The following is a 24,546-nucleotide window of genomic DNA, read 5'->3' as shown; positions in this document are numbered from 1 at the left end:
GCATTGTGAGAGGAAAATAAACTGAAATGTGGACGTTAGTATGAAGCGTGTTTTTTTGACCAGAGTAGATACACTAGCAGTGTTTGATTCTGAGGTTAATTCTTAAGGCACAGAGGTGCATCTATGTTTATGTGGCGAACCAAATGTTGGCGTGGAGTGGATATTCTGAAGCAAAATCTAGGCTCTGATTGTTCACACACAGCAACACTGAGCAGCAGAGGAAATATTCAGGCATGCTCAGTAGCTGTACTTCTGCAAGGAGCCTGCTTTTTGGGCACTTATTTGGAATGTATTTGTTAAAGCTTTGATTCCTGTAAATAAGATAATAACTGCAATATTCAGTAAAAGTATTTTGACTTCCGCTTTCCTTTCTTTGACTTGGCTCAGAATGCAGAAATCCGCAAATGAGCAGAGTGTAACTGCACAGAAGGGACGTTCAATTCATTTTTGTGTAGCTAACGCTGAATCACACCAGCAGTTGCTTCAAGCCGCTACGTACTTTAAGGTAAAGAGTATACTTGAGAAAATTCCACCAATTAGTTGGCCCCTTATGAGCAAGCACTTTGTTAGGGTAAGAAGGAAAAACTCCCTTTTTACAGGATTAAACGTCAGGCAGAACCAGGCTCGGGGATGGGCATTCATCTGCAATGACTGTTTGGGGAGTGAGGGGAAAGAGAAAAGAAGAAAGCAAGAGCAAAGAGAGAGAAGGCAGAAATGTAACATTCTGTACTGATACAGAAACCACATGGCAGTGGTACTGAAACCACATCAGAGTACCACAGGAGCACCCACAGCAGTGTGAGCCTATAGTTGCATAACTAAGGGATGATTCAGGGATACCCAATTCAGCCAATTCAGACGGACAAACTGATAAATAATGTGGTACGCTTCAGATCATGAACCATTTCTCTGGCCTTTTTTGTGTGTGTGTAATCAGTGCTTTGCAGCTTGTTCTAAATCCTCAGGAAGTATCTGTGGAGTTGGACAATGAAGCAATCACGCTTCAAACGAGTTTTATAAGAGAACATTTGAAGACATTATGTCTCAGGTGGTTTATACAGAGCTTGACATGTTTGCCAATAGCTGCATACTCCATCACAGGGCCATACATAGGTAAAGCTGAAACACTTTTCGAGATTGTCTACCTTTCAGTTCATTTAATTTCAGTTGTTTTATAGGAGGAACAACAACAGGAAGAACATCCTTTTAACAAGAAGGCCTTCAACAGAACCAGGAAAGTGCAGCCATGTGCCATATCTGGTTGGAGATCAGAAGAAATGTGAGAATGACAGAATACTAGGACTTGCTGATTTGACTTGGCCCATACATGAGCTTAAGGTCACAATACCTCAAACAGAGTTTATCTGTAGGACAGGAAAATGTATTTTATAATAACCTTTTAAGCATGTTGAACCAGTCCAAGAGGAAGTGTAACAGGTTTACGAGGTGGAAGGAAGATTTAAGGACTTTTATTTAAATACCTTTCCAGTCATACAGGTTTGAAGATATATTTGTTAGGTGTGGTCCTACTGTATGTTCTCTTTAAGTGCATGTGTCCATATGTAACCAAGCATCACCGTCACAGAGCTGTGCCCTCCAGCACACATTCGTTTTCTGAAATACACCATTACTTGAGGCTGCTTTTAAAAACAAGTGTTTATTTACCATTCATCAATTTCACATACAGTGCACTAAAAGGACTTAAATATTTTTTTAAACATCTCGGAGAGCTTGCTTTGTGTGGATTTAGGTTGTCTTCACTCTCTTCATCTAATAGCCTGATGCTGACATCAGAGCTCTGTGTGGGCCATACCATCTGTTGCAGGATAAGATTTTTATGACTCTTGCTGCATGTTTTCTAGTGGTTGTCATGCTGCAGAATGAATGCGGGACCAGTCTGGAGCACTTCACAATATGATCTCAGTGAAGATAATGTGAGCAACCCAAGCCCTCTTATCCTGGCCACAAAAAAATCTAAGTCAAAACCTTTAAAAAAAAAACAAAACATAACTACAAACAGTTATCGCGTGTAAACCCTAATGATCTGACTCGGAAGCTAAGCATTATTCAATACTGTCGAGTCATGTTGACTGTACACGGTAAAAGTGAGACAGGGAGCAGCAAAAGGGGTGGAGCTCCGCAATATGTACAACCTTTTACTGTCACTAAATCCTCCAGCGAACTACTTCTCGAGCTGACTCTGGATGACTTCTCTCGTGGCAGTGCGGAAGTACCGGAGCAGTAACTGCGCGAGTCGGTCCACGCCGTGAAGAGAGAGGGGAGCGCGATACAGACACCCGAACCAACTCCGCTACAGTGCACTCGTATGTGTGGCATGTGACGGTTAGAGAGCGTCCAGTTACGAGAAGGAACAGGAAAGCAGGTCGTTTGGCTACAAAGAGCTCGACCTGTAGAAACTGTAGAAGGTGCACGCAGAGCTCTCCGGTGGTTCCCCGCTTCCCGCTGTGACCGAGATGGAGCGGTTGTGCGGACCAAAGCTTCCGTTCTGGGTGAGTACCCTTCTGCGCTCGGTGGTTTGTCATGAACATCGGGGTATACTGCAGAATACTCCCCTACCCCGGTGTATAGTTCGTTCACTACCAGGTGGTTTTGAACAGTGTTATGTCACCGGCTGCTCTTGTTTTCTTTCCGTCGCAGCTGTCTATAAATAAGCTTTTTCCCACCTAATAGCATTTACCGGTTTAATAAGCTCACAGTTAATGACACGGCGAACTGCGTGTTTTCGGTTTAGAGAAGTCGGTCACTCGTGCAAAAGAACACCTCATACATTGGATAAGTACCTGTCAACTTCTGTTTAATGGCTCTTGCGGCACTCCTTAGACATGTCGGGGTCTTTAAACTTCTCTAACAGTCCATAAACAGTAGCAAGATGATCGAATGGGCAAGAGCTACTAAATAGCTTGCTACATTAGCCTCACTGGGAATAAAGGAGGGATAAACTCACAGTTAAGCATCAGCACTAATCATTTTCCCACTGGGAATATTTTGGTGACTCTGTTTTTTCCCCTTCTGCTGTTGATGATGCGACACTGAGGAAACTGAGGTCATGCTCGGTGTAGTGCGTCGTTTGTCTTATACTTGCAGGTTTAATGCCATAAAACATGATTGCAGCTCCTAATGTAAACACGGTTCAGAGTTTCATTTCCCCCGCTTTAATGTTAGGAATGCGGAGCGGGCAGAAGTGCAGACATTCTGTACTTAAGTAGAAGTACAGAATGTCTGTACTGTTAAAAAAATACTCCAGTAAAAGTATAAATAATGATTCATCTTCTTTACTCAAGTAAAAGTGAAAAAATACAAGTTCTGAAATGTACACAAAATAAGAAAATAAAAGTAGCTCCTTAAAGAATATTTTTTCCAACTATTTGTACACAAAGCTAATTGAACCTTGTGTTATATTAATAGTTGCCTGAAAAAAAAGTTGCCTGAATTTTAATTCTAATAAATACACTCAGTTTGAATCAGTAAGTGTAACAAGAATAGAGAAAAAGAAGGAAATGTTATAAAAAAGTGGCGTTTTTTTATGTTGCCTACATTGACTTTGCCTCTTAACAGGAAAATGCGTAGAGAAGAGGTTAAAGCAGTTTCAGCAGGTGGAGAACCCAATAAATCTGTTGTAGTGGCTCAGTGTGAGGAAAAGAATCACAACTCTCAATAATTTCTATTGAGAGCTCCGGTAGATTTTCTTAGTGTACAGGCTGTGATCAGCTGTGGGTTTACACACCTGAATTAAGCAGATGTTTCATGAGCTGTCCTGGTTGATTTCCATCGTCTACACTGACAGTACACTGTTTATAATGTCTTTATACCCAATAATTCTCAGCATCATCAGCTTAACTTCAGATTCTCCTCTGCTACACTTAATGTAACCTAACTCTGATCATGGAACCACAGCTGCTGCGCACCAGTCACACACTGATCCATCACAGTACAGCAAACTAACCTGTTTATCCTGTACAAAAGAGTATTTCCACGCACAGTTTGTTCCAGTGTTGTGCCAAAAAAATAAATAGAAACACTGGCTCACTTTAACCTCTGACTATGGCACAGTTTTTTATGCCACATCCCTTGGTGATCAACACATGAACAGGATTGCCTTTCATGTGTTACGGTTCAGGCTTAAATCGGTTTAATGTTTGAAGGCCTGCAGTCACATGACAAAATAACTCCCCTCAAATTAAACCAAAAGTATTGAGTCTTGTTTTGAAAATCTGATTATTAGTATTTGTACTTTGTTACTTCCCACCTCTGTGAGAATGCAAACACCGCCTACAGAGTGTCATCATTTAGCTTTGACTACTATGACTATCTCTGTTTGGGGAAGTCTGTTTTAAAGAAGTGACATTGCGGCAAATGAGTATTTCCCAGGGTGGGTGACGGTAATATGCTGCTCTCATGGAGGTTACAATGGTCACTTCACTGCAGAATGCAGATTCCAAAATGACCACATTGCAAGGTAACCGACAGCCACGCTCAGTAACACTAGATTTGCCTGGATGCTTTTTATCCACATGTACTTCTTAGTTATAGCCTGCCTGGCTTCCTGTGGTTGAAAGACCATTTACAATGTGCTGTTTTAATTTGAATATTTTGCAGCCATATTGTAAAGAATTAAACGAATAGCTTCTTAAGGCTTTAATTTCATGGTTTAGCCACAAATTGTGTATTGATGACCAACAGTTGCGCATATAAACATCGATCTGACCCATTCAGATAAAAAGGATTCTTTTTGTTTGTTCGCTTTTGGCGGGGTTGTCTGGCTGTTTAGTATGGATGTGTGCCAGCAACTGCTAAACAGCACAAAACGAAGAAGCTTGTTAACCAGCAGGTGCTGGACTGGTGGCTCAAGTCAGGTGTAGTTACACTAGATGCGATATACACACAAAGGAAGCTAGAGAAAGCCAAAGATGACCACAGACCAAAGATAATGAAAACTAATTTTAAAAAGAATAAAATCCAAAATTTTTGAATCTCACACAATGAGCTCCAAGTGAACATCAAATATCAAATTTTGGCTTGAAACGGCCATTCTCAGCGTTTAGCACCTGATTGCTTCGTGATATTACTCAGCTGACCTGCATCTGGTTGGATCTCACATTAAGTGCCGGCTCGCTCTTGAGGCCTATTTGCCTATCCTATTTGCTGCTGTCCGCTTTAAACAGACCGACGGCAGTTGTAATCCCCTTGCACAGTGCAAGTCAGGTTAACTACTAAAGCCCCCGTTCACATATAAAGCGATTCGCTTGTAGATGTGCTTCTGTAGGCAGCCTTATAATTTGTGACCATGTGTGATCCTTCCATTCCAGCGATGGTCATTTCAATCATTCACTTTAAAGTTGGTAACAGTTCACCAGTTATTACTAAAGGTTATTTTGCCTGTCGTCACTCCAAGTCATCGAACGTCATTGTCGTCCATGGTCACTAGTTGTCCCTTTAATTTCCTGAGTGTATGCCCCTTAGCACATGGGAGAGAGCTTTATTTGTTCCCTCACTGTTTGCAAAAGGTGTAGTGTGCACCTTTCCCCTTTAAATGATTGCTCAAACATGGCTGTAGTAAAATCAGCGTTTGCACTGCTCATTTCCTTGTCGGGTGATTTATGAATTAGCCTTTGTGTGAATGAGCGTGTACACAGCATTTATAAAAGGGAGTTTTGAAGTACTATGCGGGGGAATCTTTTGCTCTGAAACCTCACACTGACAAGATTTGAATGGTAAAACAGCTGGCTTTGATGTTTGTTTCTGACCTGTTTACTTCTATCATAAAGCACATAAGAGTTTATAGACAAGCCGCCCCTGTATTTAACATTTGTGTCAGTGTGACACTGGGTAGGCTGTCTGTAATGCTGTTACCTCTGTGGTAACTCAGCGTGAAGCCACATTAGAGAAAATGTGCCCTGTGTTCTGTGGTGAGTTTTAATTTTGTGACTCTGGTTTCTGAATATTTATAAAGACAAAAAAAGGTTGTGTTTAATAAAAGGGCTACAATCCCACTTTTTGATAATGCCATATGGGTTTTTAAATGAGTCATTTAGTGTATAATATTAAATAATCATCAAAATATCTTTTACAGTTTTTCACGAAAGTTTTAACAGTTTCAAAGTGTAAAGAAAAATGCAGCTATTTCCCCATTTTAAAAAAGGCCCAGAAAATGATTGTTGACTGAAACAATTAAATAGTTATTGGAGCGGTTGCAGACTGTGAAATACCAATGATTTGATATCGACCAGGAAAGCCGATGTCAACCAATACAGATATCGGCTAATACCAATGTTGAGCCAATGTTTGAAATACAGTCATGTGACATAGGTGGTTCCAGTCCTATTGGTTTGGCTTTGCAGTGACCGAGCAGTACAAAAAGGCTCAAAAGACATGCAAATCGTTTTGCACATGCCAGCCCTGCACACCATCTGCCAGAACTGTCTCCGTAAAATCATCTGACAGCTGCTTTTTGGGGCTTCCCCACATAATCTTCCTTTATGGATCAAGTTCTCATTAGATTGCAAATTTTAGTTCTTCTGAGCTTTTTAAAGACTTCCCTGTTGGTTTCAAAGTTGATGTTGAAAGTTCAGTCTCAGCACTGGACTCAGCAGTTTGCTACCACCTGCAAATCTTCATTATCGACTTGCTGTGAACAGTGTCATGCGAAATAAAAAAATGAAAATCACGTTTTGTTTTGTTTTTTTAAAGGGAGAAATGTTTTATATAAACACTTTGATGAATATACAGTGGGGCAAAAAAGTATTTAGTCAGCCACCGATTGTGCAAGTTCCCCCACCTAAAATGATGACAGAGGTCAGTAATTTGCACCAGAGGTACACTTCAACTGTGAGAGACAGAATGTGAAAAAAAAAATCCATGAATCCACATGGTAGGATTTGTAAAGAATTTATTCGTAAATCAGGGTGGAAAATAAGTATTTGGTCAACAACAAAAATACAACTCAATACTTTGTAACATAACCTTTGTTGGCAATAACAGAGGTCAAACGTTTACTATAGGTCTTTACCAGGTTTGCACACACAGTAGCTGGTATTTTGGCCCATTCCTCCATGCAGATCTTCTCGAGAGCAGTGATGTTTTGGGGCTGTCGCCGAGCAACACGGACTTTCAACTCCCGCCACAGATTTTCTATGGGGTTGAGGTCTGGAGACTGGCTAGGCCACTCCAGGACTTTCAAATGCTTCTTACGGAGCCACTCCTTTGTTGCCCGGGCGGTGTGTTTTGGATCATTGTCATGTTGGAAGACCCAGCCTCGTTTCATCTTCAAAGTTCTCACTGATGGAAGGAGGTTTTGGCTCAAAATCTCACGATACATGGCCCCATTCATTCTGTCCTTAACACGGATCAGTCGTCCTGTCCCCTTGGCAGAAAAACAGCCCCATAGCATGATGTTTCCACCCCCATGCTTCACAGTAGGTATGGTGTTCTTGGGATGCAACTCAGTATTCTTCTTCCTCCAAACACGACGAGTTGAGTTTATACCAAAAAGGTCTACTTTGGTTTCATCTGACCACATGACATTCTCCCAATCCTCTGCTGTATCATCCATGTGCTCTCTGGCAAACTTCAGACGGGCCTGGACATGCACTGGCTTCAGCAGCGGAACACGTCTGGCACTGCGGGATTTGATTCCCTGCCGTTGTAGTGTGTTACTGATGGTGACCTTTGTTACTTTGGTCCCAGCTCTCTGCAGGTCATTCACCAGGTCCCCCCGTGTGGTTCTGGGATCTTTGCTCACCGTTCTCATGATCATTTTGACCCCACGGGATGAGATCTTGCGTGGAGCCCCAGATGGAGGGAGATTATCAGTGGTCTTGTATGTCTTCCATTTTCTGATGATTGCTCCCACAGTTGATTTTTTTCACACCAAGCTGCTTGCCTATTGTAGATTCACTCTTCCCAGTCTGGTGCAGGTCTACAATACTTTTCCTGGTGTCCTTCAAAAGCTCTTTGGTCTTGGCCATGGCGGAGTTTGGCGTCTGACTGTTTGAGGCTGTGGACAGGTGTCTTTTATACAGATGATGAGTTCAAACAGGTGCCATTCATACAGGTAACGAGTGGGGGACAGAAAAGCTTCTTACAGAAGACGTTACAGGTCTGTGAGAGCCAGAGATTTTCCTTGTTTGAGGTGAGGTGACCAAATACTTATTTTCCACCCTAATTTACGAATAAATTCTTTACAAATCCTACCATGTGAATTCATGGATTTTTTTTTTCACATTCTGTCTCTCACAGTTGAAGTGTACCTCTGGTGCAAATTACTGACCTCTGTCATCATTTTAGGTGGGGGAACTTGCACAATCGGTGGCTGACTAAATACTTTTTTGCCCCACTGTAATGTGTTACGTACTGTTTTGATAACCTCCCTTGTACAAAGTCTGTGTTGTGTATCATTGTGAGAATACAGCTGCTAACTGTCGTGTTCTGTCTAGTTGTGCGCTGCCTCTTCATGCTCGACCCCGGCCTAAACACTTAAACCAAATGGAGTATTTCTGGAAGCAGCAGCCCCTCTGACACAGACTGTCTCCTTATTTGTACTAGAATAGAGAAAGGAGGACTGCAGAATGTTCCTGAACCTTTCCCAACAGTGTTTGAAGTTTGAATGCGGAAAATGCTTTTTGGGTACACATAAAAAAGAAATATAGATAATAACTGTATGTTTCTGTTTAAAGTAAAATAGATGCATTCCAGTATTTACTATATTGGCTGCTAATAAGAAAAAAGCTTTTGAACTGATTACTTGAAAGATAATTGGAATTGAACACATTGATTAGCTTAAATGGCTTAATGGACATTTTCTAAGTAGGACATCTTCACGATTAAGCTATTTATTAAAAGCCAGCATTGGGAGTGACCACGAGGGACAGGATTGTAAATGAGGACATCAGAGGGACGACTCAGGTTGAGCAGACTGGGGACAAACTTTGAAAGGCGAGGCTGAGATGAGGGAGCTGCTAGACTGGAAAAGAGGAAGAGGACAGAAAGATTCATGGATATAGCAAAGGAGGACACGAGGAGGGTTAGTGTGATGGAGGAGGATGCTAAGGGTAGGGTTAGATGGTGGCAGATGATCTGCTAAAGGATACGGTAGCACGGTGGTGGATGGTGAATTTCCAGAGAAGCAGCTGAATTAATTTCAGGGACCACCACAACAATGGCCTGACCAGACGGCCAAAAGGACTGGAGCTAGGTGGTTATCAGCGACTGGATGTTTTCAAGTGTGAGTGTTCTTGCAGCGCCCAAGTAAAGGGTACAGTGTGTGTGTGTGTGTGAGAAACTCTGCAGTTTCCCCGAGTTCAAAGTATATTTAAATAAATGAAAATGCCAGAACGTGTTCAGCAGTGGCAACAATAACTGATTAAGTGCGAAGAACTTTTCTGCCTCACAGCACTTTATTAAAACCTCTGTCAGTTTTATTAAAGTAAGCATCAAAGCTGAGGTTGGGCAGGTTTAAATGCGCATGTAAAGGTTATTACACTAATGTCACCCTGATGTGTATTCGGCCAGAATGAAGAAATGCCCACTTATTGTAACCCATACTCATACAGGAGGGCGTAGCACAGTCAGACAGAATGCATGGTATGCAGCGCACACATTATCAGACTGATCCAAAGCCTATTTATCAGCAGCCTTATATACCAACAACTCAAACTGTCAGCAGCAGCTTGGATTAGTTGAGTGCCTTGGGGAAGATCAGCCGTGCAGGAGCTGAGCGTCGTCTTCTCAAAGACTTTAAAGTGTAGTGTAAGCTGTTGTGTAAGGCTGGAATAGTTTGTCTCATGTGCTGCTCTTAGGCAGAGGTTGGATACTACGAGGCTGAAGCTGAATTGAAATTGAAAAAGAGGAAGTTCTTGTATTGGTATTAAACTGTAGACATCGAATGCGTAGCGGTTTTTGAGCTTTTAAACCCTTGTCACACGCTGCAGGGAAGTGAGAGTACTGATGAGGTGATGAGTCTGCAGATGTGCTTAGTGCATTCAGTGTGTCTTGACAAGAAACTTACTGTGCACATTTGTTCTTCATTCATTTTTACATTATTTATTCTTCATTATCCATAAAAGTAAAGTATTGGCCTTTATGCTTTCTATCCTCCATCTCATTTGGCAGCCTTTTATAGCTATATAGCAGCTGACCATCTTAACAGTAGTAACCAACAGTTTAAAATGACATCCTATTAATATTTAATCACCTTATAACTGCAATCTTTAGATCAGCCTGCAATCCCTTCAGGTCTGCTGTGCAGATCTGTCTGCCACCAGTTGCACAGACAAAAGAAAGACTTTTGTTTTACCTCATAGCTTGTTGTTGACGTTGGTGTGCCTGCTCCAGGTTAGGAAGCCTCAGGATGAAAGAGTTCAAGTATCTCAGCCACAGTGGACTGGGAGATTGACAGATTGTGGTGAGGGTGAAAGTGAATCTGTTGGTTTATTGTATGAGATCGCCCACTCTTTAAAGAGTGGGTGGCCTCTCCTTTAAAGATAGCGTGAAGCACTCGGTCATTCAGGAGAGGCTGAGAGTGGAGCTACTACTCCTCCTTGTTGAGGTGTTTTAGGCATGTCCCAATTGGGAGACGGGGCAGACACAGTGGAGAAATTGCATCTCTCGGCAAGCTTGGGAACACCTTTACCTGGAAGGGCTGGTGGAGATGGCCAAGGAGAGAGGTCTGGGCATCTGTTTAGACTGCTGTCCCAGTGACATGGACCCAGACAAGCGGTAGAGGTTGGATGGTTGGATGGACGTAGCCCTGTGGTAACACATGAGGGCCTCCTAGCTCTATTGCCAAAGTCTATGTGACAGCACATTTGTGCCTTTTTACTTTTGGATTAGTCTGAGGAAATATGTTATCCTTAGTCGATTTGCTCCAAACTAATCATCCCTCCTCAAGTAGTTGCTGTACAATAGAAATTGATCTAAACTTTGTGACAGTGGTGCCCAATGGAGTGGAAGTTGCTTGTTGCTATTTGAAGTCTGATTTTTTTTTTAAATTCCTTAAAAACAAATTCTGCTTTTTTGTTGTAGGAAAAAAAATGTAGTTACATGTGTATTATGAATTCCGGTATTTTAATGTCAGTTTATATCTGTCCACTCTGGCATGGAGAAGTAATGATGCCCTAGGAAAAATTCCCCCGATGCAGTGTCTACTTCCTGAACCGAGAGACTGCTAAGTCAGCAAAAGCTGGTAATCGACACAGTTGTGACAAGTCTTGGTTAACAGCTCTGAATGAGTAAGGGAGGTTACAGGCTCATGATACCATGTTTTAATAAATGTGGTTCTCTGCGTGAACCCATAACGTTGTGGGTTTAAAGTGTAACAGCAGTCTTTCTGCCGCTCAGAGTTCTTCATGTTTTCAGTTTTCTCTCAGCCGGCTGGTCCGATTTATCTTTCCTCTACGGTTTGCTGTATCTTCTTTAAGGCCCTTTGCCCCCCAAGTTACGCAACACATCTGTAAAGTATCATCTTTTATCTGCTCCAAATATGAAAATCTATACTGTAGTCTGCATTTAAGTTATTTCAGCAATGCCCACTATACAGACCAAAGATCCATGGGTAAAATGCTAATGTTTTCCATGCGTCGGTGTAAGCAAACACAGCCAGCAGCAGTTCCTGTCCCCCTGCAGTCTTTACTGTCGTCAGCCTCCCATTCATACCGCTGGACAGCTTTTCAGTGTAACAGAGAACAGATGGAGATGGCCTGTTGATTTTCTCAAACCTCTAGATACACTAGAAAGCATAAGCCTGACTAAACTGTGTTGGTTGATGGTAATTCAAGTACAAGTACAAGTTAATACAATTCCCCTGCACAACAGTTGCAGTGTCTCAGTACCGAGTAATTCCCTTGCTATGGCTTTCAGTACCCTGGTGTATTGTATTAAACCACATGTAATTAAAGTATGAAACCAGAGCCACAACATTATATTTACAGTCATTAGCAACAAAATGAGGTTAGTAAAACAGGCCTAATGCATTTGCTGCACAGAGTGCAATTTTGTCTCCCCAAGGCAAAGTGTACCAAGCTGTGTTCATACATATCTGAAGTGCAGTTTCATAACCACAGGAAAACATGCAAAGTGCTTGATCAGAATTACCACCACATCAAAATGGGCCTAATGCATTTAAAACTCACCGGTTACCATTTGGTAACTCATTTTTTTCATACTCATACAGTATGAAAACTAAACTGAAATAAGCCAGGCTTTCTATTTCCTTAAGTCCAGTCTTTATGCTAAGCTATGCAAACGACAGTTTTACAGGTACAGATGTCCAAGATTTCCATAAGGAGATGAGCATGCACCACTTTGCTGATAAAAAGCAGTCTAAGGATTAAAATTCATTGTAAAATTAAAGGCTGGATCTTAAGCGCATGTGGTTGTGTAAGAAAGTTAGATTGTGCCAAAACAAATCATATGATTGCATTGCTTTGGGCATGTCGCTACAGGTACTTAGAAGACGAGCGTGCCAGATGCTTGATCCTTTTTTTGCCGTAGATAATTGTATTCTGTGTATCACTGTAAGTTACCTGATCAGGTTTGTTGATAATTTTATGCTTCTGAAAATCAAATGAACACTAAACCATAAACCAAAACACTGCATGTACATAGTAAATGTTGAATAAGCTTGAGATTCACCACTTTCATAAATGTGTTCAAATGATGTCATTGGTTAAAAAAATACACATGGGGAAAATGGAAAAACATCTGGGAATGTGGCGTTAGGAAGTAGGCATATTCAGTTATTTGCTACTAGCATAACAACTGTAAGCACCAGGATTAAAAAGGATGAATTAAAAAAAATTAGACGCCACCTGTGGCTCTGCTCCATTACTTCTTAAGCTGTTCAGCATTCCACTCTTAGAACAGTGTTTTATTGAATAAACTGCCTTAACAGCTCAGTGATAGCACTTTATAATCACCATCGTCATTATTAAATGGTGAACTGATAGCTCATTTAGCTTTAGTTAGTAGTTTTGACTGTTTCAGTGGATTATTTTAGAGAACAAATACTTTACCTAAATAATATTTATAGCTGTTCTTATGTTTTTAAGTATTCAAAAAGGCAGGTGGGATGCTAGTGGGAAAATCACAAGACTCCAAATCTAGAGATGGTGGTCTGTGTCCTGCTTTTTCTTTTCTTTTTTTTCCATATTCATTTTGCTATTTGCTTGAGTTTATCTTCAGTTGATGTGTTGATCAAAGGTCCTACAAACCTTTGATATTAAATCTCTGGACACCTGAATGAGCGTTAATTAAAAGAAAACAAAAAACTATTAGATCGTAAATGGTTACAGAAAATTAAATAGTAACGGAATTCTATTTTTTAAGTATGTATTTCGCTTTAGTAAAGTAATGGCAGTTAACTCACTTTTGGTGAAAAGTTACAATAGATAAAACTAACTTCAAGGTAAGTTTAAGATCCTGTAATATTAGACATCATGAGAATGAGGTTAAGTTTGCTAATCAACAATAAAAGCTTTATTACAAAATTAGAGTTTGTGTTAATGATCACAAAGTCAGAATGTAGTATGTAACGTGTGTATGATTTATAAATCGGGGATTAAAGTAGTTTGGTAAGAGCCAAACTATCCATAGGTTGTGTTCATGATTCTACAGCGCTCATGTTCAGTTAAGCTGATGATGTCGATTCACTGACTGAACACACAGTAGCTTTATACTTACTCGGGATGGGAAATTTGACATGATGGCTTGTGTAACATAAGTTCTAATGATGAAATCCACAAAGAGCAGCAACGCCGATCAGCTGATCACAACCTGTGCAGAAAAGCTGCTTCTCACAATAGAAATCATTATCGTTGTGACCCCATGCTGCACCACCACTCATTTTTCACACCTTCAGATTGGTGGTAGTGGTGCACACCTGCCAAATCTCACTTTAACCACTCACCCTCCTACAGTGTAGTCAGAAGCAAATAGAGCGGATTTTCTCTGGTCAAACTAAGTGGATTAGATGTAAAAATTATGCATAAAATTGTTATTCCTTGCATTGATACTATTCGATTATGACATGAGATTTAATTAGTTTGGCAAAAATAAGCTTTTCAGTTTAACTTGAGTGAAGAAGTTGAATCGGTAGTTTCAAACTTTTAGCTGAATGTTTTTTTTAATGCAAGTATCTGATTCTGCTAGAAGAGGCACTCGTGTGTGCTTTTCCCACTTCTGTTATCAGTTTACAGCTAACAGTTTAATTTACTGTCAATCTATATTTTACCAACAGTGGCTATTTTTAGTGTCACTTCAAGTGATGTTCATTTGAAATCTTTTCATTTTTCATTTTAGTCTCAGTTGCAATATAAACCATTTATAAATCACCTCAAGTTTTGACAGTAAAATTGATTTTGACATGGCGACAGTCAAGTATTTTAGCAAAGGCCTTAATCATTTAGTGATGTGAAATGTATCGAAAAGCTTCACTTCAGTGATTTTGTGACTTGGATATTTAAGTCACAGTGCTGAGATTTTCAGTTTTGAGGTTGCTGACATGTGCTTGTCTCATTAAATCACTGAAAGGTTGGGGGGCAGATGGGGGTATGCAATAGAATGACTGTGTCACCATACTGAGTCATCTTAAAAGCACACGTTGCAACAAGTCTAAACAAATTAGACAGCGAGTCTCAGCGAGGAAAGAGCAGCTCTGACTCACTGGTTGTATTAAAAGTCAAACTGCCAGCATGTACAGTAGAGATTTTGTACTACTGTAAGCTGCATCGCTCGTTGTATTTGAAAGTGGTAGTACTTGAAGCTCAGGTGATAAAGTGATCTTTTATATTGCTCCATAATTTCAGATATAAAGCTTTTCACTTTCTGATATTCTGCAAATGATTTATTTGGATTCACAGGGTGTTTTGATTTTACAACATCAAAAGTTCAAGAAAAAAAGACGAGAGGGGGCTAAAATTTTTGTTAAAAGACCTTTTAATTAGAATGTTTGTCATTGTGGTTTAGTGATTTTACTTTGTTTATTTGTTCATGTTAATATGGCATGAATACTGTCTTATTCAGTCTGTTCTATACTAGTGTTAGAAAGAAAGCCAGCGTGAAGTGCCTTAAAGCTGCATTCTTTTTAATGGCCACCAGGATCTTGTTACTTGTTGCAGTGTCTTCTGATTAGGGCTGCTCGATTATGGCAAAAATGATAATCACGATTATTTTCACTGAAATTGAGATCACGATTATTTGACGATATTTATTTAACCCTTTAAGACCTACTATAGAACCAAGTCCACCAGAGCTTATATTATTTTTTTTACATGCTGTAGTGCCATTTGTGGGAGCATTTCAAGTTGCTATACATCAATACAACTGTTATAGCCCATATTTTAATAATATGTATGCATTAAGTCCATAGTAATTACATAAATTGCAAAAAAGTGCAATAAACTACAAAAAAAATTGAAAATCGCTTTTGTTTTGTTTACATATATTTCTACTTGGAGAAATTTAAGAGGTTTATCCCTCAAAACTTTAAATACAATAAAGTTGCAAAAAATAGTTTACAACAACAGGAAATTTATTTTGAGTGTCTTCATAGTTTTATTTTGGAGATACAGCAATTTTTATATACTGCAGGAAAAACAAAAAACAATCCTATGATGCAAATTTGCAAAGAAAACAGCAGGTGCATCATTTCACTGTGGGAAGTGTTACGAACAGCTGATGGGAACGGCAAAGCGTGTTTCTGGAATATTATGTTTTTGCTCCTGCAAGCGCTTTTTATGCAATTTTTGCAAAGCTATATGTGGAACGAAACCGTGACCGAGGACAAGCTGATGGCATCAGATCTAAGTACAACTCCTCCGGTTTCATATGCAAAACAAATTATTGCGCTAGCTTACACGGTTCAGGTTCTACAGGGATTTAAAAATAGTTACGCAAAACGGAGCGTGCTGCTCTGACCGGCTTTAAAGGGTTAACAATGACTTTAAAAAATAATATAAAATAGTGTGCAACACCACTGAAGTTTTTTTTTTAAACTCTCTTTTCAACCAACGGCAGTCACTCTCCAAATAACTTCTGCTTAGCTTTCCGAGCTTCCCTCGGGTCCTCTTAATCAGCGGTCTCCAACCTTTTTTGCGCCACGGACGGTTTATGCCCGACAATATTTTCACGGACCGGCCTTTAAGGTGTCGCGGATAAATGAGGGAGGGGCTAATAATCGGCTCAGTCATTTTTAATGATCGTTGAAAGCCCAGATCGTAATCGTGATTAAAATTCGATTAATTGAACAGCCCTACTTCTGATGTTGTTGATCAGTTTATGGCAGTGGCCAAACTTGCGGCCCACGTCACCCCTACTTGAGCTGATACATTGACCTGAAGAAATAAAATGCAATTTGGCCTTTGAAGTTACTTTTCTTTTTTTTTCTTTTTAGGAAGGATTTGTTCGTTGTTGAGTGCAATGTTAAAATAAGTTCTTTAAAAAGCAACAAAATATTTAATATGGAGGCAACAAGCATGTGGGGAGCACAGACATGTGGAGGGATTGGCTGTGTTAGTTCAGTTCTTTGTAGAGAAAACAGCTTTCACTATCAGTCAGAAACTAATGTGTACACTTAAGTCTGCATTCTTACTTTGGTAAATACGAACAAATTTATAGCAGAAGTGCGGCCACGTGTGTGGCCAGAAACAGAGGACCAATTTGTTTATTTGGTAGTTCAATAAAAGGCTTCAGTTGGTTAAGAGTGAGGGGAAAATTGTGTTTGCATTTGCAGTTTTGTCTTCGTAGACAATATTTGAAATTTCAAAAACAAACAAAACACTAAATTTTCTGTGTGTGTTTTCTTTGTTTAGTTTTTTGTACTACTTGAACAGCAAAGTTCCCTGAAATGAGATGACAGTGCCAGCAGTGGCCCACAGCTCATTTAAGCCAGAGACCCCTGGTTTATGATCTCATCCACTTGTTTTGGGTCAAACTGATCACTAAATCAGATTTAGTAATTCTAAGATTAAGAAAATAGAATTAAGCAGGATATTCTCATAGCTAATGACTTCTGATTAACGAGCGTGATTGACATGCAGAGTGACACAATTTTCTTCTTTGTGGTTTTAGTCAAAGATAACACGTTTCCTGATGAGTCGAGAGAGCAGCTTCTGTATAAATCAGATTGATTTGATTACCATGAAGCCGATGTACCAGGATGTTTAAGTCAAATGCCGCTATTGAATCTTTCCTGGCTCTTATCGCTCAGTGTGATTGGTATTACCACATGATGAGACTCATAAGGGAGAAAATTATCTGGCTTGCAGTTTAACACTCCGGTCTGCTTCTGCTTCTACTAATATTTTATCTCAGTCTTGTGAAAAGAAATCCTCCTGCTCTCTGAACCTTTACATCTCGCCTTTTGTTAAAGTCTCAGCATTCAGGTCTTTAGTGCGAAGACAACGACCTTGAAAGTCTGTGAAACAGAATGAAGTCTAGTACCGGTAGTCTGCCTTTAGTAGCAGCTGCAGTGTTGAAAGTAGCTTGTCTCTTCCCTTTCATTAATCTCCTGCTTGATAGAAGCTTCTGGTGTTTCTTAAGGCTTCTAAAACACATTTTGTTAACTTGTTTTTCCTTAATCAATATCAGTTGACACACAGAGTTGTAATATTTTAAGCTTTTACAGTTACACCACTTTTACACTTTTACACCAGCAGTGTTTTACATACTACAATCTGAACACAAATAATATGTTGTCCTGCTGCTCAGGTTGACCTGAAGAAAGGAGAAATGGAGAGGAGGACCTATTAGTTGCTGTGTCATGCGCACATTTGCAATGCAAAGCATGCAGAAGTCACTACTTCATTTAGGTGAAAAGTAACATCTGCTTGCAGTAGTCCTCCATGTGTCAGGTAAACCTGAATGGATCATTAAAAAAAAAGTTGTTTGTTCCAGAGAACCAGAGAAGAAGATTGGTGCTGTTCTCATGCCTGTGTGATAAATGTATTAGTCCAGACAGGAGATGGTTAGCTTAAATGGAAACGGGCGCTAACACAGTTGTATCCACAGGTGACAACAGCCACCTGTTGACACTTCTCACTAATTAGCATGCCACACTTTCACTTCCCTGTGTTATTTTCATAAAAAGTGAAGTTAAAAATGACAACTTGTATGTTATACAGGGTTAAGAGCTTGGACTGGTTACACCAGTCCAAACTATTGAAGCTGATATAATGCCATTAGCACCCAGTGTTCTTTGTTAATAATAATAAAAATAATGATGGATTGCATTTATATAGCGCTTTTCGGGACCCCTCAAAGCGCTTTACAATACCACTATTCATTCACTCTCACATTCACACACTGGTGGAGGCAAGCTACAGTTGTAGCCACAGCTGCCCTTGGGCAGACTGACAGAAGCGAGGCTGCCATATTGCGCCATCGGCCCTTCTGGCCATCACCAGTAGGCTGTTGGTGAAGTGTCTTGCCCAAGGACACAACGACCGAGACTGTCCGAGCTTTATTTGCAGGGTTCAGGTTGTGCATACTGAGCATTTAACAGCATGTTCCCTCTATCTGTTTGTCCTTGTAGGAGCACCAAGGTGTCCTTTTATCTAAATGCTTCATTGAGCAGTTTAAAACCAAAACAATCCCAAACAGATTCCTTTTCGTAGTATTAACATTTTGATAAATCTTCAGCAAATCTGGAACTTTGGATTCTTTGGACCCAGACCGAGAGACTAGTTGGGGATTCCTTGGCAACGTCAACTCACTATGGAAGAAAGTGTATTTCCCCCTGCAGTTTGCAAGTGGTTACTACAGGTTGCTGTCTGTCGCTGGGTGATATCAGTGACAACAGAGTTGCTCCACAGAAATTCTCCTTGTGATTGCTAGCAGATTACCTAACCTAGGTCAGGGTTAGGGTTAGCTTGCATAGAAGATGATTGTTTGCAAACATTTGCTAACTAACCACAGAGCGGTTGTGAAACTAGGAAAAAATGTGATGCTGACCTGAAATGGAGTACGTTTACCTTCAAAGTAAAAGCTGCACCTTTTGAAACATGTTTTTTCAGTAGAAAGGACTGTGTGCAGCAACCAATGCATTTGCAGGGCGGTCTTTAATGCACCAACACATGCCTTCTTACAACCAATTTCATCTAGTAAGAGCTCGGAAGCTGCAACCACTTGCCAGTTGGTTGGAATTGGATTTTTCCTAAAAGACTGGCAGTTACAGCGGGTCACTGACCTGTCTGTAGGCCTGCATGATTTAGAATAGTTTGTTTTCAGGTTTATATTGATTAACCACTGAGTGAAATATTTTTTATTTTTAAGATTATTCTTTTGGCCTTTTATGGATAGAGACTGTGTATCTAGGCAGGAAAGTGGGGAATACTGCTGTCCCATCATACAGCATATGGTAAATGGCCAGTATTTGTATTGCACTTTACACTACATTCAGTCATCCACCCATTCACACACTGGTGATAGCAGCTACACTGTAGCCACAGCTGCCCTGGGGCGCACTGACAGAGGCGAGGCTGCCGGACACTGGCGCCACTGGGCCCTCTGACCAACACCAGTAGGCAACGGGTGAAGTGTCTTGCCCAAGGACACAACGACCGAGACTGTCGGAGCCGGGGCTCAAACCGGCAACCTTCCGATTACAAGGCGAACTGCCAACTCTTGAGCCACGATGGTAGCATATGATCATCTGCTCACTCACTGAGCTACACTGAGTAAAATAATTTTGCTGAAGTTTTGCTGCAGCTTCTTCCTAAAGTTGATGTTAAACATAATAGATTATTATCTCTATGACAATGTACTGAAGTAAATGTGTATCTGATGGTAAAATACAGCTTATTGTTTTGGCTTGTGGACTTTAACATCCTGTGAGTCAGAAAATTCATTTCTGTTTGGACTGTGAAATGGAGAAACCCTGCTGATAAACAGTACATTCACGGTCTGAGAATTCTTTTAGTTTCCTGTCATTATTGGAGCTAAAGTGCATACATTTTTTTGTGGTAAAAACTGCAAACACACACTGGGAGAAGTTCATGAATTTAGGTTTAAAAATAACAAGTTTATAAGGCTCACGTTCACGGTCTGGGAAATCTTTAAGAAGATTAGCAGAACCACTGGTTTCACTGCTCGCTCTTGAGCAATGTTAAGACTATCTGAAGTGGAGAGGGACATTCTACAGCCACACACACATGCGCAAGCACACACTTAGCCATGCAGATGGGCGTGGCAAGGTATGAAGAGTGGTTAGATGCTGGCAGCTGTGTTTATCTTGGTTCGATCTGTGGGTGGGCCTTCAGCCGTGTGGGAGCACCATAACTGCATTGTCAGAGTTGCGTATCTGCGAATGTTTACTTGGCGTTCTCCTCCGGATGTCCTCTGGGCTAATCAGATATTGTTCTTCAGCTGCAAGTAAACGAGCCATCTGTCTTTGACACATCATGCTAAAGGTTTTAATATTTACACATTATCCGAAGTGATGCACACTTTGTACATGTTTCTTAACCTCCACCTACTAATGCAGGTGGACTGCACTCTGCTTTCCCGTCAGTGCAGTTTGTGGACCAGTGTCGGCTCATCTAAAATAGACGCGGACTGATTTATCAATCGGCAGATATTATTGGCCGATAGGCTTTAATCTTAAAGTAAAAAATGTTGGATGAAAAGTCAAAATGACAAGGTGAACATTATCCACAGTATTAATGCACATTTACCTTACAAAATAAAGTCCTGTTGGCGTTAGATAAATAAAACTGTATTGAATGCAGTTTGCCCATATACCCATTATGATCGTGAATATTATGGTAATTTGAAGTTTTTAAATATCCAGTTCAAAGAAATTATTAAAATCCCCAAATTATCCTGACATTTATCCTCATACTGATTGAATTTGAGTTTGATTATTAAGGAAAGTGATTAACACAATGCCAGGTTACTTTCACTGGATATATATATGTGTAGTTTAAATCCAAACATCAGATATAAAACAAACAAAGACACAAAACTTTCTTCCACTGGGTAGCTAACCAACTGGTCACCTTTGAAGTTATAGATTTAATATTATTGCAGGCCAGCACATCATGTTTTCCTGCCCCCCAATTTGTAGCAATGAGCAGATGTTCACAAGATGTTTACTAAGAGTTTTAACTTAAGGAAACCAGTTGGTGTGATTAAATTCTGTAGGTTGTGGAGGTGGGATTCCAGCTTGTGCAGTTTAGACAAGGTGTTAGCTTTGTGGGTCTTTCAGTGAGATGTAGGCATGTAAACTAAACCGCTGTTTTCTTGTGTCCACAGGTATCCAACCGGACATTTAATTCCAGTTGGCCTGACCTCCCAGAGTGTTTTCAGCTCTCTGTTCTCTCATGGGTGCAGTGCATCTATCTGTGGGCTGTCAGCCCAATCTACATCTTCTGTCTCAAGAAGAACAAGAAAGGATACATCATGATGTCACTTTTGAACAGGTTCAAGACGGTGAGAGAGCATTTCATACACTCATCACTTTAGTTTATTATAGTTCAGTGTATGGTAATGTCACATAGTACACATTATTGTGTTTAAAACTAGTTGGGAGGTACTGCAATATGTGAGATTTTGCAAGATAATTCGTATATTCATGTCTATAAAATAAAAACCCGAGGGTCCAATACTAAACCATGTTAGATTCAACATTTATCTTTCATATATTCACGTTTAGTGTCTATAAATTGTACATTGTGTTCATTTATTTAAATAATTACTGAATAATATGTAATCTGTTTCTCATATATGGTATAACCGCAGTACAAAGAGGAGCATTTCATGTTCTATGAATGCAGTTTTTAAAGCCTCTTTTATGTGTTTGATTTCTAGTAACGTCATGCAAACTAAGGTTGCACTAGAGTATATCAATTTTAGTAACCGAGTACTTTGTTTCTCTGTTTTAGATGGTTAAATGATTTTCAGGTTATCATACATGTTATCATATATCATCACATTAACTCGACCAGCAGAGAGCGTCTAGAACTTGAAGTATAAATAAATATATTACAAACTAACTAACGAACTAAACCAAGCACAAGACTGGCCAGAAATCTCCTCATATTTTGATGGCTTTGACTTCTGTGTCTTATTTCTTTGTTTTTATATAATTCAATGTTTGTTTTCTCTCCCTTCGTCTCTCGGTTTGCTCTCAGGCATTTGGCTTTTTGCTGTGGATTGTGTGCTGGATAGATCTTTTCTACACATTGCACGAGGGCAATCAGCCGCCCATCTACTATGTAACCCCACTCGTGCTTGGCATGACCATGGTGAGGATCATGTTTTATATATATATATATATATATATATATGTTTGGTTTTTTTTGTTTTTTTAAGAATTATACAAATGTTTTTTTGCATATTCAAATACAGGCTGATGTAGGCCACATATACAAGAGATTAATATCTGAGTGATAAAAGATAAGAGTCACGGAGACTGGCTTGCCAAAATGACAGCAGCTGTTCGTGTGATGGATAAAGTGAAATAGCAACATGGGCAGTTAGCTTGCCTTCAGTGCTCCAGAGGTGTTTTTACATGACTGTAACAGAAAATCGAAGCTGACATTACACATCCATAACCAGCTGTGGCCAGTTAATGTGTGATCCGAATCTTTGTTCATGTTCACATGCACACACTCAAATACTGCGTGTGGGTGAAAGGCTGAAATCCTTTCTCTTAGCTTCTTCTAAGCAAGTGTAACTCGGCTATGAAGCACAACAAAATAAGTGAGTTTTGTGTAAACAGAAACGTCCACAGAGATGTGGAGGAGCCTGTATAGACAAACAATGTGACTCAGAGCTTAAGGAGCGGGAGGCCTCAAACTTTTTTTTAAATCATCTTAAGTGCAGTTATGGTCTAGAATAATAAAACAAAAGAGGAAAACGTAGCAATCACTGTGTAATTCTGTGTCCATTTCCTGCTTATGTCTGTCCGTGGGCCAAAGCTAAATTATTTGGTCTTTGTCAGGAAATCCAAAGGATCAGTATTTCAGCTATTTATTGTTTGATTTCCTGAAGTAACAAGAAGTGGGGAAACATTCCTGTATCGCTGTACTTCAAAGACACGGGTCACAAACGCAGAAATGTTTCTCCGATTGATACATTTAAGACATAATGCCACAGTAAAGACTTCCCTGTTTTTTGTAAAACAACAACAACAACAACAAAAAGAAAACCAAATGAAACTATGCAAGAGAAAAGGGTTTCTCACACTCATATATGCTACTTTGATTTGAAATCCCTGTAGTTGCATCATTCCACACTCATAAATGTACAGGGTTTGGCAGCAAAACTTTAGACTTTCTGATGGTTCAGCTTTTTTCAACTTGCAGTCATGGACACTATAGACACAATACAAGAGGGGTGTCCAACTCCAGGCCTTGAGGGCCGGTGTACTGCAGGTTTTAGATCTTACCCTGAGTCAACACACCAGAAGAGAATAGAGATGGCCGTAAAAATGCCATTAAAACAGTCAGCTTCAAATGGAAATTCTCTGAACTGATACAATTCACCCAAAAAAATACACAAAATATTGATAAAAGATATGCACAGTGCCCGTGAGACCATGAAATGAATCCTAGACTCCACACTGAAGCCTCTTTGCCATCATGTCAGACGTGCTAGATAACATGCTAGAATTTCACTCACTAACTGCAGCAGTAACTTTGTTGGTGGCCTTTTCTATTTGTCAGATAATGCCAATAAAATGCTCCAAAAACCATCAACACCACGGACACGTTTAAAACCTCTCTAAGAGCCTTACCAGCTACAGCTGCCTAACTTGGCAGACTTGCAGATAAAACAACTCCTAACTGTGTAAGCCTTGACAAATGAATGGGTGAGTTATACAAAAAAAAGACAATGATGCCAAAATAGTTGTTAAGTAAGGGAAATTTAATGTTTTAAAGTTGGGTGTTTTAACACAGGAGTCCATGGGACTGAGCGAGGCTCTGGAGGCAATTTTAAGAAATGCAGTTTTTGGTGCAATTTTTAGCTCATTTGGAGCTAATCAGTATCCCAGTAGTGCTTTCATTTGAGCCACAGATCAAGACAGACTGGAGGAGCGGGCATTGAGTTGGGTTTTCAATACCTGATTAGTTTACTAACTCATGTGCTTGATTAAAAGATACATTTTGTTGTTTATGAAAGGTCAAACATATATATTGTTCAGCTAATATACATTTTCCCATGTGGTTTAATGTTGTTAATGTCCAGTAAATGAATGATCTGTTAGACTGTTGATGTTACCTCTTTAAATCCCAAACTGTTAAAAACAAAATGCATCCATCAGTGTGATAAGTGCTCAGATGCAGTTATCTAAGATTGGACCAAATAAACCAAGATGCAGAAGTGAAGGTACTCTGGCACATTTCTGCACATGTGCAGAAATGTCCTTGTCACACTGGATACAGCTGGCAGTCTTGTGATAAACAGTTTACACCATCGTGAAGTTGTTGCAATTTCAAATGTCGCATGTCTTATTCCAAATCAAAACAGTTTTTTTTCCAGGACGTAAAAACAAATCTGAAACAGTTTCTGTTTCTTAAATCAGAATCAGAA

At 39.9% G+C, this 24,546-nt stretch overlaps 1 protein-coding gene across 2 annotated transcripts in view; it reads left to right on the top strand.

The window, feature by feature from the left end:
* Nucleotides 1–1,646: 1,646 nt before the first annotated feature.
* The window catches only part of abcc3 (ATP-binding cassette, sub-family C (CFTR/MRP), member 3), a 57,989-nt gene continuing 35,089 nt past the window's right edge, over nt 1,647–24,546 (top strand). For both annotated transcript variants that reach the window (XM_026177372.2, XM_026177373.2), the window contains exons 1-3: nt 1,647–2,510; nt 21,265–21,441; nt 22,143–22,256. In XM_026177372.2, the coding sequence (XP_026033157.1) occupies nt 2,475–2,510; nt 21,265–21,441; nt 22,143–22,256 (327 nt within the window). In that variant the 5' untranslated portion in view covers nt 1,647–2,474. The remainder of the gene's footprint in view (nt 2,511–21,264; nt 21,442–22,142; nt 22,257–24,546) is intronic.

Source organism: Astatotilapia calliptera, chromosome 8 (assembly GCF_964374335.1).
Source record: "Astatotilapia calliptera chromosome 8, fAstCal68.1, whole genome shotgun sequence".
Taxonomy (NCBI): Eukaryota; Metazoa; Chordata; class Actinopteri; order Cichliformes; family Cichlidae; genus Astatotilapia; species Astatotilapia calliptera.
The sequence above is the reverse complement of the archived record's forward strand: the minus strand, read 5'-3'. Positions and strand labels throughout refer to the sequence as shown.